The following is a 17,767-nucleotide window of genomic DNA, read 5'->3' on the forward strand; positions in this document are numbered from 1 at the left end:
TCTAGGCCCGAAACGTCAGCCTTCCTGCTCCTCTGATGCTGCTTGGCCTGCTGTGTTCATCCAGCTCTACACCTTGTTATCTCGGAATGTACTCCCAGTTTGTTTGATGAGAGTTGATTCTGCTTTTAAGAGGGAGTTGCACTGGTTCTTGAGTGGGTAGAGATCATGTCATGTTAAATAAGTTAATCATGCATATAGCATTTGGTTCATATGATTTTGTCTTTGAATTGGCTTTGATTGTCTGGTGAAACACAAGATAGGAGCTGATGTGGAGTCTACTGCTCCTCAAATCAACATGATTGTGGCCAGTCTTGGACTTAGAACTCCACTATCCTGCCAGCTCCCCCATGTCTGCCCATTTCCTGAGTCACTGAATATGTGAGAGTCCCAGAAAGGTATTTCCTGAAGCATCTACTCTGCCTCACTGCCCCTGGACGATTCTCTCAGGTGATCACTTGATTGTAGGGAGGTAGATAGAGTTTAGTCGTGACTATTTTAGCTATTATAAATGATTGGATAGAACATAGAAAATAGGTGCAGGAGTAGGCCATTCGGCCCTTCGAGTCTGCACCACCATTAAACATGATCATGGCTGATCATGCAATCTCAGTATCCCATTCCTGCTTTCTCTCCATGTCCCTTGATCACTGTAGCCGCAAGGGCCACATCCAACTTCCTCTTGACTATATCTCACAAACTGGCCCCGATAGCTCTCTGTCATAGAGAATCCTACAGGTTCAAAACTCTGTGTAAAGAAATTCTTTCTCGTCTCGGTCCTGAATGGCTTACCCCTTATTCTTAGGCTGTGACACCTAGCTCTGGACTTCCCCAACATCAGGAACATTCTTCCCACATCTTGCCTGTCCAGTCCCATCAGGATTTTGAGATTTCCCTCACCCCTCTCAATCTTCTAAAATCCAGCAAGTACAAGCCCAGTTGATCCAGTCTTCTTCATATGTCAGTCCTGCTATCCTGGGAATCGGTCTGGTGAACCTTCGCTGGACTCCCTCAAGAATGCCCTTTCTCAGACTAGGATGAATTAGATGATCTTTCTGTATCATAATGGTGTGTCAGTATTGGGACAATTACTCTCCACTCTTTCAGTTCTCTGTTCACCAACTGATCACTGCTACCCTCAGGAGGGTAACTTTGCTACTGCCTCTCTAACCATCCCACGGTTGTGACCCTTGGATCTTCAAGAACAGCTTCTTTCCTGCTGTTATCAGACTTTTGAATGGACCCCTTTACTGTTAATGTTGACCTCTCTCTGCACCTTCTCAGCAGCTGTGACATTTTATCCTGCATTCTGTTCTGTTCTCCTGACACACATGTATACTTCGATCTGCCTGTAAAGCACATTAAGACAACATTTTTCATAGTACCTCGGTACACCTGACAATAATAAATCAAATCCAATCAAATATGGTTCAGACATGTTCCATCAAACTCCTAATTGGCTAACATTCCAAAGGAGGACAGGGAACGCAACCTGTAACACTGTATCCCGCACTCTGTTCTCGTACCCTGATGCACTTTGTAAGGTACAATCTGCCTGTACAGCACATAAAACACCAGTTGTCATGTGTACCAAGGTACAGAGAAAGTAATAAATCAAACCAAGGATGGCTCTGACTGAGTGTTAATAGCCACGATGTTCCTTTTAAATTTTAAACAATGGTGGGTGGGTTCTAACCTACTGATCTCTGGGGCTATGTTCCTGCTCCAAAAGAGCCATTCAGAAGCTAGTTGCATTTCTCTTAAAAGCCCTGCAGTCTAAACAGCACCCATATTCCCAACTCTCACCAGTCCCACTTCCTGCCTCTCACTCTGGGGTCACGGCAACTTAAAAATCTCAAAATGAGGTCAAAGTAGGAAAAGGTTTAGGAATGACCAGCTCAATGTTTCCAATACGTGGGATCAGCAGTTACAAAATGAAGGAAAAAGCAGCTTGCGACTGTTTAGCATATTTTCAAATCTCTTCGCGACAATGCTTTGGAACATCAGTTTTAGGGAGCAAGTATTTTGTTCTGCAAACCCCGCAAATAACACTGACGTGAATGACCACTTGACCCCCGTTTATCCTGCACACCTGCTTAGGGGGGATTAGCTGGAGTAATCCACATGCAGTTAACCTGGATGGCTTCTCTTGGGATCAATCATTACAGAAATGCATCTTGCTTTGGGAGGGGTGGAAATATTCTTGTAGTTTTATTAGTTGTGCTGTATTGTGTCATTTCTACAGCATGGAGGTTTTTCTGGTGTGTGCATGTGTGTGTCAGAGTTCAATGGGTTAACACAGTGTGGAGCTGGGGGATCACAGCAGGCCGGGAAGCATCAGAGGAGCAGGAATGTTGATTTTTCAGGTTGGCACCCTTCTTCACAAATAGCGGAGGCAGTAGGGAGCTCCGAAATAAATAGAGAGGTGGGGGGTGGAGTGGGGCTGGGGGAGATGGTGGGATGGTGATAGGTGAGTGCAGGTGGGGATTGGTTAGTGAGGTGGAAGGGGCAGATAGGTGGGAGAGAAGATGGACAGGTTGTGTCAGGTCAAGGAGGCGGGGATGAGATGGAAGGTTGGTCATGGGATGAGGCTGGGGGTGGTGAGATTTTGAAACTGGTAAAATCCACATTTAGGCCATTGGGCTGTAGCCTCCCAAGGCGGAATATGAGGTGCTGCTCCTCCAGTTTGCGGGTGGTGTCATTGTGACACTGGAGGAGGCTCAGGATGGACATGTTGCCCAGGGAGTGGGAATGGGAGTTGAAATGGTTAGCGACTGGAAGGTGTTGTCGTTTGTCACGAACAGAACGCAGATGCTCTACAAAGTGGTCTCTGAGCCTCCGCTTGGTCTCATCAATGTAGAGGAGGCCACATCAGGAACAGCGGATACAACAGACCACATTAGCGGATGTGCAGGTGAACCTCTGTCTGATGTGTGGAAGGTTTTTTTTTGGGGCCTGGGATGGCAGTGAGGGGGAAGGTATAGGGGCAGGTGTAGCACCTCCTGCGGTTTCAGTGGGGGCTAGTGGGGAGTGTGGAGCAGACGAGGGAGTCGTGCAGATTGTGGAGTGGCCTCCCACAGGTACCTAGACTACACCTCCTTTCGCCCACCTTCCTGCAAGAATGCGATCCCCTACTCCCAATTCCTCTGCCTCCGCCGCGTCTGCTCCCAAGATGGGGCGTTCCACACTCAAACATCCCAGACGTCCTCGTATTTCAAGGAAACCATCCCTGCAGAGTTCAATGGGGCCTTGATCTGATGGGCCGAGGAGTGGCAGATGGAGTTTCGTTTAGACCAACGTGAGGTGCTGCATTCTGGAAAGGCAGGACTTGTACACTTAATGGTGAGGTCCTGGGGAGTGTTGCTGAACAAAGAGACCTTAGGGTGCTTGTTCCGTGAAGATGCAGTCGCAGGTAGACAGGGTAGTGCAGAAGGCATTTGATTCGCTTGCATTTATTGGTCAGTGCATTGAGTGTAGGAGTTGGGAGGTCATGTTGCAGCTGTACAGGACATTGGTTAGTACACTTTTGGAATATTGCATTCAATTCTGGTATAGGAAATACGCTGTGAAACTTGAAAGGGTTCAGAAAAGATTTGCAAGGATGTTGCCAGGGCTGGAGGGTTTGAGCTGTAGGGAGATACTGAATAGACTGGGGCTATTTTCCCTGTAGCATCAGAGGCTGAGGGGTGACCAAATAGAAGTTTATAAAATCATGAGGGGTATAGGTAGGGTGAATAGCCAAGGTCGTTTTCCCAGGGTAGGGGAGTCCAGAACTAGAGGGCATAGGTTTGAGGCGAGAGGGGAAAGATTTAAGAGGGTCCTAAGAGGCAACTTTTTTACACAGAACATTGTGCGTGTATGGAATGAGCTGCCAGAGGAAGTGGTGGAGGCTGGTACAATGATAACATTTAAAAGGCGCCTGGATGGGTATGTGAAGAGGCGGAAGGGTTTAGAGGGATATGGGCCAAAAGCTGGCAAATGGGACTAGGTTTATTTAGGATATCTGGTCAACATGGACAAGTTGAACCAAAGAGACTAAACAGCTCTGTAATTCTATAACTCTATGACAATCTACTTCTGAGCTGTGTCTATCAACAAAATTACTCCTAAAACTTAACACCTTAGTCATCTTTTATATTTTCAAGGAATTTTTGCCTATCTCAACTACCATGTACCGCAGACTCGAAGAGAGATTATTGAAACCTTGTTGAAGGGACTGCAGAGACTAGAATACAGAGGTTATGATTCTGCAGGTAAGATAGTTTTGTTTTAAATGATTGTTTTGTATGGGGGGGAGAATGTAAAATTGCATTTATATAGCACCTTTCGCATCCTCACGTCATTCTGAAAAGTTTCACGATGGGGTTACCTGTTGTGGCATAGGGAAATCTCACATCCTGCAGTGAAGTGAATGTGATATTTTTGTGGTGTTGATTGAGGGCTAAACATTGGCTAGGACAGCCTGTGCTTCACTTACAAGAGTACTGGAAGTACTCGGCAGGTTTGGGAACAGAAGTTGATGCCGCAGGATCAGTGTCCTTTCATCGGGAAGTTCTGGGCCAAGGGTCACTGACGGGTAACTGAGACTCCAAGACCTGCCGAGAATTTCTAGCGTTCTTCTGTCAGGATTCCGGCATTGCTAGTATTTAGCTGCCGGACCAGCCTCTTCTTTCAGTAGCGCTCAGGGATGCTTTGTATCCAGTTGAGCTGGAGCTGTCCATGAAGCGCAGCTGTCAATGTGGCAGTCCCTCGATGCTACAGCCTGGAATATTGGGTGTTCAAATCTCCAGATGGGCCTTGTGTCCGTAACCCTCAATTTGCACTGCACTGAGACACTACTGGCTGTTGCGTTCTTCATGTTTGTAAAGCCATTATCTGTTTTGCACCTCGCTGTAAGTATTCCGTTGAAGGTTTATAAGCTGCGAGGTAAATGTGAAGTAAGTGTTGTGAAAGTGAAACTAACCAACGTTTTAATTAAGGCATAAAAGGAGCAGTTATTTGCAGTCACATGTAAACACTTAGTGTGTTGGCTTCTCTTCAATCCATCACAGTGCAGAAAGAAAGCATTAACTCATTTATTGCTGCAACCAAAATCTCACAATGACCCTAGTCTCCTAATTTTGTACAGGAGGCCTCTCTTGGAGAGCTGTATCCATTTCTGTTACAGGAAGTATGTTATAAACCGGAGAGGGTTCAGAAGAGATTTACCAGGATGTTGTTGGGAATGGAGGTTTTGAGTTATGGGGAGAGGCTGGATAGGATGGGACTTTTTTTACACTGGGGAGGGGTGACCTTATAGAGGTGTATAAAATCACAGATAAGGTGAATGGCAGGTGGGGGATTTCAAGACTAGAGGCTATATTTTTAAGGTGAGAGGAGAAAGATTTTAAAAAAAGACCTGAGGGGCAATTTTTTTTTTTAACCGAGTGTGCTTCGTGTGTGGAATGAATTTCCACAGGAAGTGGTGGATGCAGGTTCAGTTACAACATTTAAAAGACATTTAGATAAGTACATGAATAATAAATGTTTGGAGGGATATGGGCCAAGCGCAAGCAGGTGGGACTAGTTTAGTTTGTAATTATGGTCGGCATGGACTGGTTGGACCGAAGGGTCTGTTTCTATACTGTATGACTCTCTGGCCCCTTAGGGGTCATAGTTAAATCAGTTGGCTGATGGTTAGAGTGTGGTACAGGTTAAATCTCTAACTTGACCGATGAACTGTGTTAACCATTAAAAATCTTTGGGCTTGATTTTTCTCCTGGCATATTAAAACATAAAGTAGTGCTAAATAGTGTGGGTTTTGAGGAAGGGTCATTTGACCTGAAACGTTAACTCTGATTTCTCTCCACATGCTGCCAGACCTGCTGAGCTTTTCCAGCAACTTCTGTTTGTTTTGCTGCTAAATAACTCCGTAGCCCTGAAAAATGCTGCTTTTACAAATGCGAAGTCACATTCAGAAAAACATTCAAGACTTTTTTTTTTCCCCAATAAAATAGAATAATTTAAAAAATGTTCCTATAATTATGCTTCCCTTTTAGCTCAGTCCGATTGTCCAAATCTTTATTTTGGTTTTACTGTAGTAATAGAAATGTGATTTACTTTCCCTGATTTGCTGTCTTTCAAAGCTCTTCAAATTTGACTGGCCCAATGGGTCTGCTATTGGACACTACAGATCCCCTATGGATGGTGCCAAATTGCAAATGAAGAAATCTGTGTGCTGGAATTGATGCATACTGTTGACAGTTTTTTTCCCCTAGTTTAGTGGCAATCCCCGTCTCTATGGTGACTAATGTCAATCTAATATACAAATTCAAGCTCTAATTTAACTGGCCTCTTTGTACTAGTACATTTTCCTAATGATTCAAAAGTGACAATTACTTTGTAAATTGTCTTGAGCTGCTTAATTGCAGTCCATTTGAGTTTGAATGCATTCAGAGTTCCTTCACTTTGGGAATAAAGCCTGCTCCAGTTGCCAACTTAGAGCCTTCTGTTTTTATATACACTCCTTGGATCTTTGTGCAAGCTCAGACCAGACTTTGAGATTACTTGTAAACAGCATTCATCACCAATCTGCATGTGATGGCAAGGCTACAGAGCAGCATGCGCCAGAATGTACAAGTTCCAAGCTCCTAGCAGGGTCACATGATTACTCCATTTACCTTCAAGGCATGTCAACGTATTCATTAAACCCTCTCTCTCAAATTTCCAACGCCATTAACACACTGAGGTGTATGCGACTTGTGACATCGGGGTGTGTGCGTGCCCGTAGTGCCCAGGAATGTGTAGGCTAGGTGGATTAGCCATGGGAAATGTAGGGTTACAGGGATAGGGCAGGAGGCTAGGTCTGGGTGGGATGCTCTTCAGGGGGTCAGTGTGGACTCAATGGGCCAAATGGCCTGCTTCCACACTTCAGGGATTCTTTGAATGCATGTCCAACTTATTTCAGACTTGACGTGGTTTATTTATTAAATTTAAGACTCCGATCCAACAGAAAAGCGAATGTGATGATGACATCCCACATTTCTCAGCTACTTTGCTCAGACGTTAATGAGACAGTGGGTCATCAAATCTCCAGTAACTTTCACAAGAGGTTACAGTTCTTCACTCTTGATGATCCAGTCTTAAAACTTCCTTTCAGGAACTCTTGGATCACAGACTGACCCCCACGACTGCTCCCATTCTGTTCAATCACCCTTCTTGCCTGGGTCTAAGCTCCTCCAGACTCTCAAACTACACTCCAGTCCCCATCCACAAGTGTAACGCCAGCTCTTCACTGATGATGAGATTCACTGAGCCATTTCTGTCCCTGGGTTTTTAACCTGAGCTTCAATCTTGCTCTGTTGTGTCGAGCAAAGCTGTTTTTGAGCTACTCATAGAGTTATAGAGTCATACAGCACGGAAATAGTCCCTTCGATCAAACCAGTCATAATGCCAAACTAAACTAGTCCGACCTGCCTGAGCATGGCCCATATCGCTCCAACCAGTTTTTTTATTCATGTACTTATCCAAATGTCTTTTAAACGTTGTCGCTGTACCTGCATCCACCACATTCCACGGGAGAACCATTCTATTAAAAAAACCTGCTCCTCCTGTCTTTATTAAATTTTTCTCCTCTCACCTTAAAAAATGCTCTCTAGTCTTGAAATTCCCCACTCTAGGGAAAACCCACCTGCCATCTATCTTCTCCATGCCCCCCATGATTTTTTAAACCTCTATAAAGTCACCTCTCAACCTCCTATGCTCTGGTGAAAAAAGTCCCATCCTGTCCAGCCTCTCCTTATAACTCAAACGCTCCCTTCCTTGCAATATCCTGGTAAACCTCCTCTGAACCCTCTCCAGCTTAATAATATCCTTCCTGGAACAGGGTGACCAGAACTGGACACAATCTCCCCTCTGTCCTAATGACACTGGGGGAAAAAGAATTGGTGGTTTCATAGAATCCCCACAGTGTGGAAACAGGCCATTCAGCCCAGTAAGTCCACACCGACCCTCCAAAGAGTATCCCACTCAGACCCATCCCCTTTCCCTGTAATCCTACATTTCCCATGGCTAATCCACCTAACTTGCATACTCCTGGGCACTATGGGCAATTTAGCATGGCCAATCCACCTAACTTGCACATCTTTGGACTGTGGGAGGAAACCCACGCAGACACGGGGAGAATGTGCAAACTCCACACAGATAGTCGCCCGAGGCTGGAATTGAACCCAGGTCCCTGGCACTGTGAGGCAGCAGTGCTAACCAACGAGCCACCTTGCTGCCCCATAATCCCACCATCTGCCAAGGTGGGATTTGGACCCGGGTCCCCTGAATGTTGCCTGGGTCTCTGGATTAACAGTCCAGATAATACCACTAGGCCATTGCCTCAATCTTGCCTGCCCCGTAAATCTCCACAGCACCCTGGGACTACTTTCTGCTAATCACTGCTCTCTGGCATTCCAGCCATCTTGTTCCTGTGGGCATCAGTGAAATTTGACCAAATGTCTGATGAAGGAAGCTTTTCCTTTCCTTTTGTTTTAATCCCTTTCAGCCCCTGAAATAAAAAGCTTAATGTTTTACAATGCCAACCTCATCTCCTTAGTCAGGGTTTCGCTCCGGAGTCTAAGTGAGCTGAAGACCCGCTTCAAAGTCTAGAGCACCTCATCCACGAGGACACTGTCAGAGCTGCTTCGCTTTCAGATGCGACATTAAACCATGAATGTGTTTGCCCTCTCCGATGAACGCGAGTTTGAACTAACAGCAGCGGTGCAGTTTCTGCGATAAAACAAAAGCAAAATTCTGCAGTTCCGAAAGCCGAGCAGGAAGTGCTGCAGAAACTCGGGAACTCTGGCAGAATCCGCGGAGAGAGAGAGAGAGAGAGTTTGTGTTTCAAACCCGATGTGTGGCTCTTCTTTGGAAATGCCGGAGGCCATGCAAACCTGAATTCGATATTTTCTAATCACAGTTCAAAGAAATGACACACCTCTGGAGCAGGTGGGACATGAACCCAGGCCTCCTGGCTCAGAGATAGGGACAATACTGCTGCACCCACAACAGCCCACACGCAAACCTTATAAATGGAATATCATATTTCAGCTGTTGGACTCCAATGGGAATGTGCATTACTATAAATAAAACAATAAGGGCTACATAGCTAAATGTATCTACGCACAAGTGATGCAGATAGTGTGCATTGCGCCCCTGGTAAGTGCACTATGCCATAGAAACATCAATAACATCAATATGTAGTGAGCCTGGGTTTGATCTCGAATTTGTGCTGTGTTAGCATCAGAGGTTCTGTAGTGGGTGCCAGAACTCTAGGCAAAGAGGCTCATTCTACATGACGCTCTGCTGCTTCCTGCTGAGGAGAGTTTTTTTTTAAAAAAAATTTCATTTGTGGGATTTTGGTTTCTATGTTTGGGCCAACATTTATTGCTCTTCAAGAAGGGTTTTTTAAAAAAATTCATTCATTGGATTGCTGGCTAGACCAACATTGCTGATCCCTAATTGCCCAGAGGGCAGTTAAGAGTCAAATACATTGCTGTGGGTCTGGAGTCACATGTAGGTCAGACCAGGTAAGGATCTCAGTTTCCTTCCCCAAAGGACATTAGTGAACCAGATGGGTTTTTCCTGACAATCGACAATGGATTTGTGGTCATCATCAGACACTTAATTGTCCTGTGGTGAGTTTGGAACCCAGGCCCCCAGAACATTACCTGGGCCTCTGAGTTAATAGTCTAACGATTATACCACTAGACCATTTTGTCCCCAAGGTTGAGGTGAGCTGCCTTCTTGAATGGCTGCAGACATGAGGAACTGGTACACCCACACTCCTTTTTAGGGAGGCATGTATAGACCTGAGGTAAAGGTTGTATTGGAAAGAGTGTTGGAGGTGATTGGCGGTCCCCCACCCAACTCGCCCAATAGTTCAGACTATCTGAATGTATTCTTCCATGGCCAGCGTGTGCATCTTGTCCTGCCTTATCATCTCTCCTAATGCTGCACGTTAATCGTTCTGTCAAATATGAAGTAGGTTATTTGGACCTTTTGAGATTATTGTGTCCATTCAACTAGATTTAAGGCTGTTTTATTGCATTGGCTGCGATATGAGTGTAAATTGATGAATGCAAATGTTCTTTGTGACTTTCTTACCAGGTGTTGGAATTGACGGAGGTAATAACAAGGAGTGGGAAGACAAAGGGAAGCAAGTCTCTATCATTAAAAGAAATGGGAAAATAAAGACTTTGGAAGAGGAAATAAACAGTAAGTTTCACATGCGCTGAGATGCAGGGTCCCTGAAGAATATATTCACTCTTTAATAGGCCTTCAAATGTGTATTTTTCAAAATATCATATCAAAATATTGAGATTCCTTTTTTAAAAATGGCCTTTTACAGCACAGATTCAGGCTATTCGGCCCAGTTGATCCATGCTGGTGTTTGTATTCCACACTAGGCTCCTGCTATCTCTTCTGCACACCCTTCTGTTTGATGACAGTGATGCTGTTGATGTGATGTGCTTGGTCTTCCAAATTCCAAAAGGTGGCCAACGACAGATGTGTGAGCAATGCTAGAGCTCATGGTATACAACGGACAATTGCAACATGGATTCAAAATTGCGTGGGAAACGAATAGTGATGAATGGTTGTTTTCTGAATTGACAAACTTTGTAGTTGAATTCTATAGGGATTGGTGTTGGGACACCATAAGACCATGAAAGAGAGAGAGGTGCAGAATTAGGCCATTCAGCCCATTGAATCCTTTTGGACATTCAATCATGGCTGGTATGTTTCTCAACCTAATCTCCTGTCTTCTCCCTGTAACCCTTGATCCCCTTACTAATAAGAACTCTGTCTTAAATACACTCAATGACTTGCCTCTGCAGCAATGAGGTCCACAGATTCACCACCCTCTGGCTGAAGAGATTCCTCCTCATCTTCGTTCTAAAGGGTCATCCCTTCAATCTGGGGCTGTGCCCTCAGGTCTTAGTCTCTCGTACTGGCAGAAACATCTTATCCAGACCTCTTGGTATTCTGTAAATTTCAATGAGATTTTTCCCCTCATCCTTCTAAATTCTGTGGAGTACAGACCTAGGGTCCTCAACTGCTCCTCATGTGACAAGCCCTTCAGCCCTGAAATCATTCTTGTAAACCTCCTGTAGATCCCCTCCAAGGCCAGCACGTCCTTCCTTAGAATACCTGCCTATTTTCCTGGTATATATTATGGTGGATCTCGTGCTGTTTCTCTCATACGGGAGGTCCGTTCTACAGATGTCATTGACATGCCCCAGGAAGTTAGTAAGCTACTCTATCACTGGGCACGTGTGTGGTGCTGGTGCCAGCTGGTGTTAATGTTGCACTCACAGCCCCACTTGGTGCCATGCCATGGTGGCACTCCTTTGACAGATCTGCTGCCCTGGCGCTCAGCACACTGCCCCGCTAACGACTACAGTCCTGAGTCACGATATTAGGCTGACAGAGTAAGATCACACAGCAGTTAAGACTCTGTATTGTTGTGTATAAGACTATGAGGGGCGTGGTTAAGAAGGAGATATTTCCTTTTAGTAGAATGGTCAATCATGAGGAGACATCGTTCTAAGTTGAAGGGGAGTTTAGAAAGGATTTGAGGAAACGTTTTTTTTTCACCCAGAGGATGGCGGGCATCTGGAACGAGGAGGGTCATAGAGATGGGAAGCCTCGCAACGTTTAAAACGTATGTGGGCGAGCACTTGAATTGTCATAGGCTATGGGCCAAGTACTGGAAAGTGGATTAGTGTAAATAAGTCGGCACAGACTTGATGGGCCAAAGGGCCTCTTCTGCAAATCCAAGAAATATTCAAAAAAGAGCGCATTTCATTAACGAATCATAACAAGCACAGGAACAAGGTTATGGATAGCCCTACCCTTTGATGTAGTAAAAGACCTGTGGCATCTTTGTCAGTGACATCACAGACATTCAGCCTGGTCAGTGCCTGTGCTCCCTGCATTAATAGTGTCAGCAAATGCACCCTTTAATTCATGTCCTCGGTGTACAGGATACTGTTTTATAAACTGGCAAGTATTGTGAACCAGGAGAAACAGAGAACTTCAAAAGGAACATGCTGATGTTTATGCTGTGTTGTAGGGATTTATTTAAGCACATCTTCATGCACACCTCTCTTTCCCTTTGGGAAATGGAGTCATAGAGCTGTACAGCACAGAAACAGACCTTTTGATCCAACTCGTCCATGCCAACTAGACATCCTAAATTAACCTAGTCCCATTTGCCAGCATTTGGCCCATATCCTTCTAAACGCTTCCTATTCACATACCCGTCCAGATGCCTTTTAAATGTTGTAATTGTACCAGCCTCCTCTACTACTTCTGGCAGCTCGTTCCATACGTGCTGGGAGGAGGGAGAAGGATTCCCAGGTTGATTAAACATAGACGCATAGAAAATAGGAGCAGGGCGAGGCCATTCAGCCTTTGGAGTGTCCTCTGCCAGGCTGTTATTATCAAGTCATTGAACAATATCATGAATGCACTGTCCATAGCCAGCAAGGTAGACGTGTACTCAAACCTCAGGCCCAGAGGTCAAGACACCATCCACTGTACCCAAAGACATTCTGTTGCTGGGCAGAGTAGCTTCATTCAGTTCTTACACTCGTCTTTATTGGTATTTTGGCTGATATTGAATGTCAATGACATTGAATGTGCCAATTTGAAACATTTCTATAGTTGTCTATAAATATTCTGTCTTCTGTACATAATGTTCTGGAGGTAATTTGTCTGCATAATTTCACTGCAGTCTGTGTTAAATATTGTTCCCACTTTTTTTAAAGAACAAGAAGATGTTGACTTTGATGCTGAGTTTGAAACACATTTTGGCATTGCACATACTCGCTGGGCAACACATGGCGTTCCAAATATTGTTAATAGTCATCCCCAGAGATCCGATAAGGACAATGGTGAGTCTACTCCATATTCCAATTATGTTGCAACAAACAAAACCATTCAGTTGTACTTTTGAGATAAAAGGTTCATTCAATCAAAGGCATTTATGGCAAAATTTTGTTGACTCCAAATTTGTAACTTTTTTTGAATTCAACATTGGGTATTGAAAAATGTTTTTCTGCTCTCTGTGGTATGGTTTGACACACCGGCAACGGAGGCAACACATTAAATATCAGATGTGGATTATATAACATAATTTACAACGGTATTCTTCTGAAGATTTTTAACTTCATAAAGTCCCTACAGTGTGGAAACAGGCCATTCAGCCCAACAAGTCCATGCCAACCCTCTGAAGAGCATCCCACCCAGACCCATCACCCTACCCTATTCCTGTAACCCTGCATTTCCCATGGATAATGCACCCAACCTACACATCCCAGGACACCATGGGTGACTTAGCATGGCTAATCCACCTAACTTACACATCTTTGGACTGTGGGAGGAAACCGGAGCACCTGGCAAAAACCCACGCAGACACGGGGAGAACGTGCAAACTCCACACAGACGGTCAGCTGAGGCTGGAATTGAACCCGGGTCTCTGGCACTGTGAGGCAGCAGTGCTAACCACTGAGACACTGTGCCGCCCCAAAACCTGCACTCATCAGAACAGAATCGCAAGAATGCCAAATATGACCCTCTCCTCTCCCAGTTTAAGTTGGTTTTTCTGTTTGAGATTGTGTACTCTTGCAGTTCTGTCCTCAAGAGAGCAAGGTGAAAAGCTTCAAGTGAGTCCCCTCTTTTAGCTGAATTTGTGCACCTCCAATCATACGTTTTGTTTGACTTCATTTGGTGTGAGATGATGCAAATAAAACTACCCACGTCCTTTGAGCATAACCCTAGGGGTTAGAGGATTATACTTGAATCTTTGTGGGAAGGCAGTGGCCGAGTGGTATTATCGCTGAACTGTTAATCCAGAGACCCAGATAATGTTCTGTGGACATGGGTTTGAATCCCACCATGGCAGGTGGTGAATTCAATAGAAATCTGGAATTAAAACTCGACTGTTTTCTGGTCAATGCCAGAAAAACCCAACTGTTTCACAAATGTCCTTTAGGGAAGGAAACTGCCATCCTAAGTGGTCTGGCCTACATGTGACTCCAGACCCACAGTAATGTGGTTGACTCTTAACTGCCCTCTGGGCAATTAGGGATGGGCAATAAATGCAGGCCTAGCCAGTAACACCCACATCCCATGAATGAATAAAACAAAATCACGGAGGCCAGAATAGATGGAGCATCAGTAGAAGCATGATGTGGAATCTCAAAGCCCAGGCTAATGCTTTGAAGAGACAGGTCTCAAATCCACCATGACATCTGGTGGAATTTGCATTAAATTAATAAAGCTGGAATAATAAACTTAGCATTGTTGACTGTAATGGCTATTATTGAAGTAAAATTTCATCTAGTTCACTAATGTCCTTCATGGAAGAAAATCTGATACCCTTGCCGTCCCGGCTTATATGTGACTCCAGACCCACAGCAACATGGTTGTCCCTTAGCTGTCTTATGAAGTGGCTGAGTCAGTGTCTCAGTTCGAGGGCTATTAGGATAGTCAATGAATACTAGCCTTGTCGATGATGCCCACATACCATTAAAAAAGTAAGGAGAAAAGACAAATTGACCGAGGGATGACTTGAATTGAGGCCTTGAAAATGATGAAGGGATTTTTAAAATTCACTTGTGGGATGTGGGCGTCACTGGGCTGGGCCAGCGTTTATTGCCTGTTCCTAGTTACCCTTGAGTGAGCTGCCATCTTGAACTGCTGCAGTCCACCTGCAGTGGGTTGACCCATAATGCCCTGAGGGAGGGAATTCCAGGATTTTGACCCAGCAACACTGAAGGAATGGGGATATATTTCCAAATTGGGATGGTAAACGGCTTGGAGGGCAACTTGTTGGTGGTGTTCTCATGTATCTGCTGCCTTTGTCCTTCTAGATGGAAGTGACAAAATTACTTTGGATTCCTTTGGTGAGAAATCTAGAACGAGGGATGCAATGTGAGGTGTTTGGTTTTTACATACTTATATCAGCTTTTTTTATAAAAAGAGTTTGGTATTCAAAATAATTGTGGTGTTTATTGTTATGAAGGGTTTTACAAAAAAAAAACTCAGTCCTTCCAGGACATTGACCTCATCCAGTATGTGCCTGAGAGTATGGACTCCTGGGTTGATGATGGAAGATTGTTAGTACAACACTGGAGTTAACATTGAGGGCTGTTGGCTTATTTTTGGTTCAGGATAAGCAGGGATTGATTTTGGTTTGGGAAACCCAGAGAGTGGATGTTTTTTGAGCAATTTTGGAGGGCAACTGCCTGGGCTCAGAAACATAATATGGATCCTTCCTAAGAAAGGGAACTGTCGAAGGAATAAGAGGTAACACAGCAGGCCAGGCAGCATCAGAGGAGCAGGAAAGTTGACGTTTCGGACCGGGACCCTTCTTCAAAAATGGGCTGCTGTGTTCCTGCAGCTCTACACTGTGTTATCTCTGACTCCAGCATCGGCAGTTCTCACTATCTCTGAGTCGAGGGAATAAGTTAGCTTTAATAGAAAGCTTTTAGCTTGTGAAACCTCTAGACAAGGAGTTTTTGGTTAGAAATCAGATTATTAAAAGACTGAGGAAGCATAAATTTTCTGTTTTGAGTGTTAATGTCAGAAGACTTCAAAGGAAGAATAGAGATAAATCAATTGAGTTGAGCTTAAAGATTTGAGATAGACTGGTGTTTTCACAGGATTGAAATGATGGTATTGGGGAATATTTTGTTTTATTTTACGTTTAAAGACTTCTCTAAACTCCATTCTATATTTAGATAATTTGGTTTGTTTTGTTCAGTCCCTTTTGTGTGGTGAGCATCTGTTTCTTTGTTAAAGAAAGGCTGTAGCTTTGAGTGCTCATGCCTCAGTGAGTTATAAGAAGAAAATGATCTATCAGGCCAGCTCTTGTTCTGAGTTCTGTCCTGTCCAGTAGTGACACCAGCTGGCTTCAGGCCTGTTGAACTTTTAACTTATTCCTTTATTTTCCTAGTTTAAAATACGAAAGACTTTAATGTAAACTATTGCCTATTTCTTTACTTCATTGAATAGTAGAAAAATAATGCTCAACTATTTAACTCTCATTTCTATTACTACCATAGTTTTATGTACCTTAATACCTAAGATGGTGTCATGTGTGGCAACATTATACACTTTTCACTGTGCTGCTGTACTTCTGTACTTGAGTACACATGACAACAAAATCTAAAATCTAAATCTAAATCAATGTTAAGGTTGGATCCAGGCCCAATAGATGTAAAATCAAGAAGCACTTGCTGATACAAAGGCAACATAAGTTTGGAACAAAAACAAAGTTGCTGGAAAAGCTCAGCAGGTCTGACAGCATCTGTGAAGGAAAAATAAAGAGTTCATGTTTTGGGTCTGGTGACCCTTCCTCAGAACATAAGTTTGGAATTCAGTCCAGCAAAATGCTATGGATACTGAATCAATTGGAATTTGCAGATGTGAGACAAATAGAATTTTCCTGAGTGACTACATCAAGGATTATGGAGAAAAATACAGATCAGCCCGATCTAATGGAATCATGGAATGGATTTGTGATGACGCTGTGGCTTTAAGAGGGGTGTTTTGTTCTGATTTCTTTTAGAGAGAGAGTGGGGGGGACAGGAGCTGAGCAGTCTCAGAGAAGATACACAGTTTATGAAGCCTTGGGTGTTTTGTTTTTAATAGAAGCAGCCTGAATGGATGTGGTCAAACTCCCACCCACAGTTCCAGGGAGTTTGGGTTTGGCTTTCGGAAATTGTCGCTGGGGTCTCAGCAGGGTTGGACGGCAGTGAAGCTTTGCTGGCGGCTATTTTTCTCTCGCTTGCTCTTGCTCTCTTGCTCTCAGAATTGTCTTTTGACGTTTTTTCCTCCTGGATTGGAGAAGTGCATGTGAGACAATCTGTTTTCTGAATGTGCCCTTTGCCAAGGATGTGTTTATGGGATCTTACTATTTTGGAACAGTTACTGTTTAGTTGTACAATAATCCATTATTCTGTTAGGTTTTCCAATAGAGTTGTTATTCCAAGTTCCTCCTTTCTTGGTTGCATTTTAAATATAGTGTTTGAATAACTTGTGTTTTGGTTAACGTTGAGTGGTTTGACCAATCGAATTACGTCTGGAACACAGCACCTCACATTTACCTTTAAAATAAGAAAAAGTTAGGGTCTAGGTTACCTTCTTAATATATTTTGAGGTCTGGTCTGGCCCGTAACAGACCGAATGGGCTGAAGGTCCTTCCTTTATTCCTTGGGTAGCCAAACTTCAATGACGCTCTGTCATTCTGTCACACTGAGATCATTTGGCCCATTGAGACCCTGCTAGCCCTCTGTCAAAGAAATCCATTCAGTCCCATTTCCGCCACACTATCCCTGGAACCCTAGGTATTTACTTTCTTCAACTTCATATTGATATCAAAGAACAAAGAACAGTTTGGCCCAGGAACAGACCCTTTGGCCCTCCAAGTCTGTGCCAACACATTTTGCCCTTCCATACTAAAACTGCCTTTGATTACAGGATCCGTATCCCTCTATTCCCTTCCTATTCAGTAATTCATCCAGGTGCTTCTTGAATGTTGCAATTGTGTCTGCTTCCTCCACCACCACCACCTATGGCAACGCGTTCCAGGCCCTCACCACCCTTTTTGTGAAAAACTTGCCTCGCACATCTCTTTTAAACTTTCCCTCACTCCTTGAACCTTGTGTCCCCTAGTAACTGACCCCCCCCACCCTGGGAAAAGCCTTCTACTTTCCACTCTATCCATGCCATTCAC

At 44.0% G+C, this 17,767-nt stretch overlaps 1 protein-coding gene across 1 annotated transcript in view; it reads left to right on the plus strand.

Annotated features, from left to right (window-relative positions):
- Nucleotides 1–4,120: 4,120 nt before the first annotated feature.
- LOC109917588 (glutamine--fructose-6-phosphate aminotransferase [isomerizing] 1-like) overlaps nucleotides 4,121–17,767 on the plus strand; it is a gene marked incomplete at its 5' end in the record, with an annotated part of 80,688 nt that continues 67,041 nt past the window's right edge. The window contains 3 exons of the mRNA XM_048616299.1: nucleotides 4,121–4,250; nucleotides 10,132–10,239; nucleotides 12,795–12,920. Coding sequence (XP_048472256.1) covers nucleotides 4,121–4,250; nucleotides 10,132–10,239; nucleotides 12,795–12,920 — 364 coding nt within the window. The remainder of the gene's footprint in view (nucleotides 4,251–10,131; nucleotides 10,240–12,794; nucleotides 12,921–17,767) is intronic.

This window comes from Rhincodon typus, chromosome 34 (genome assembly GCF_021869965.1).
Source record: "Rhincodon typus isolate 14 chromosome 34, sRhiTyp1.1, whole genome shotgun sequence".
In the NCBI taxonomy this organism is placed as follows: Eukaryota; Metazoa; Chordata; class Chondrichthyes; order Orectolobiformes; family Rhincodontidae; genus Rhincodon; species Rhincodon typus.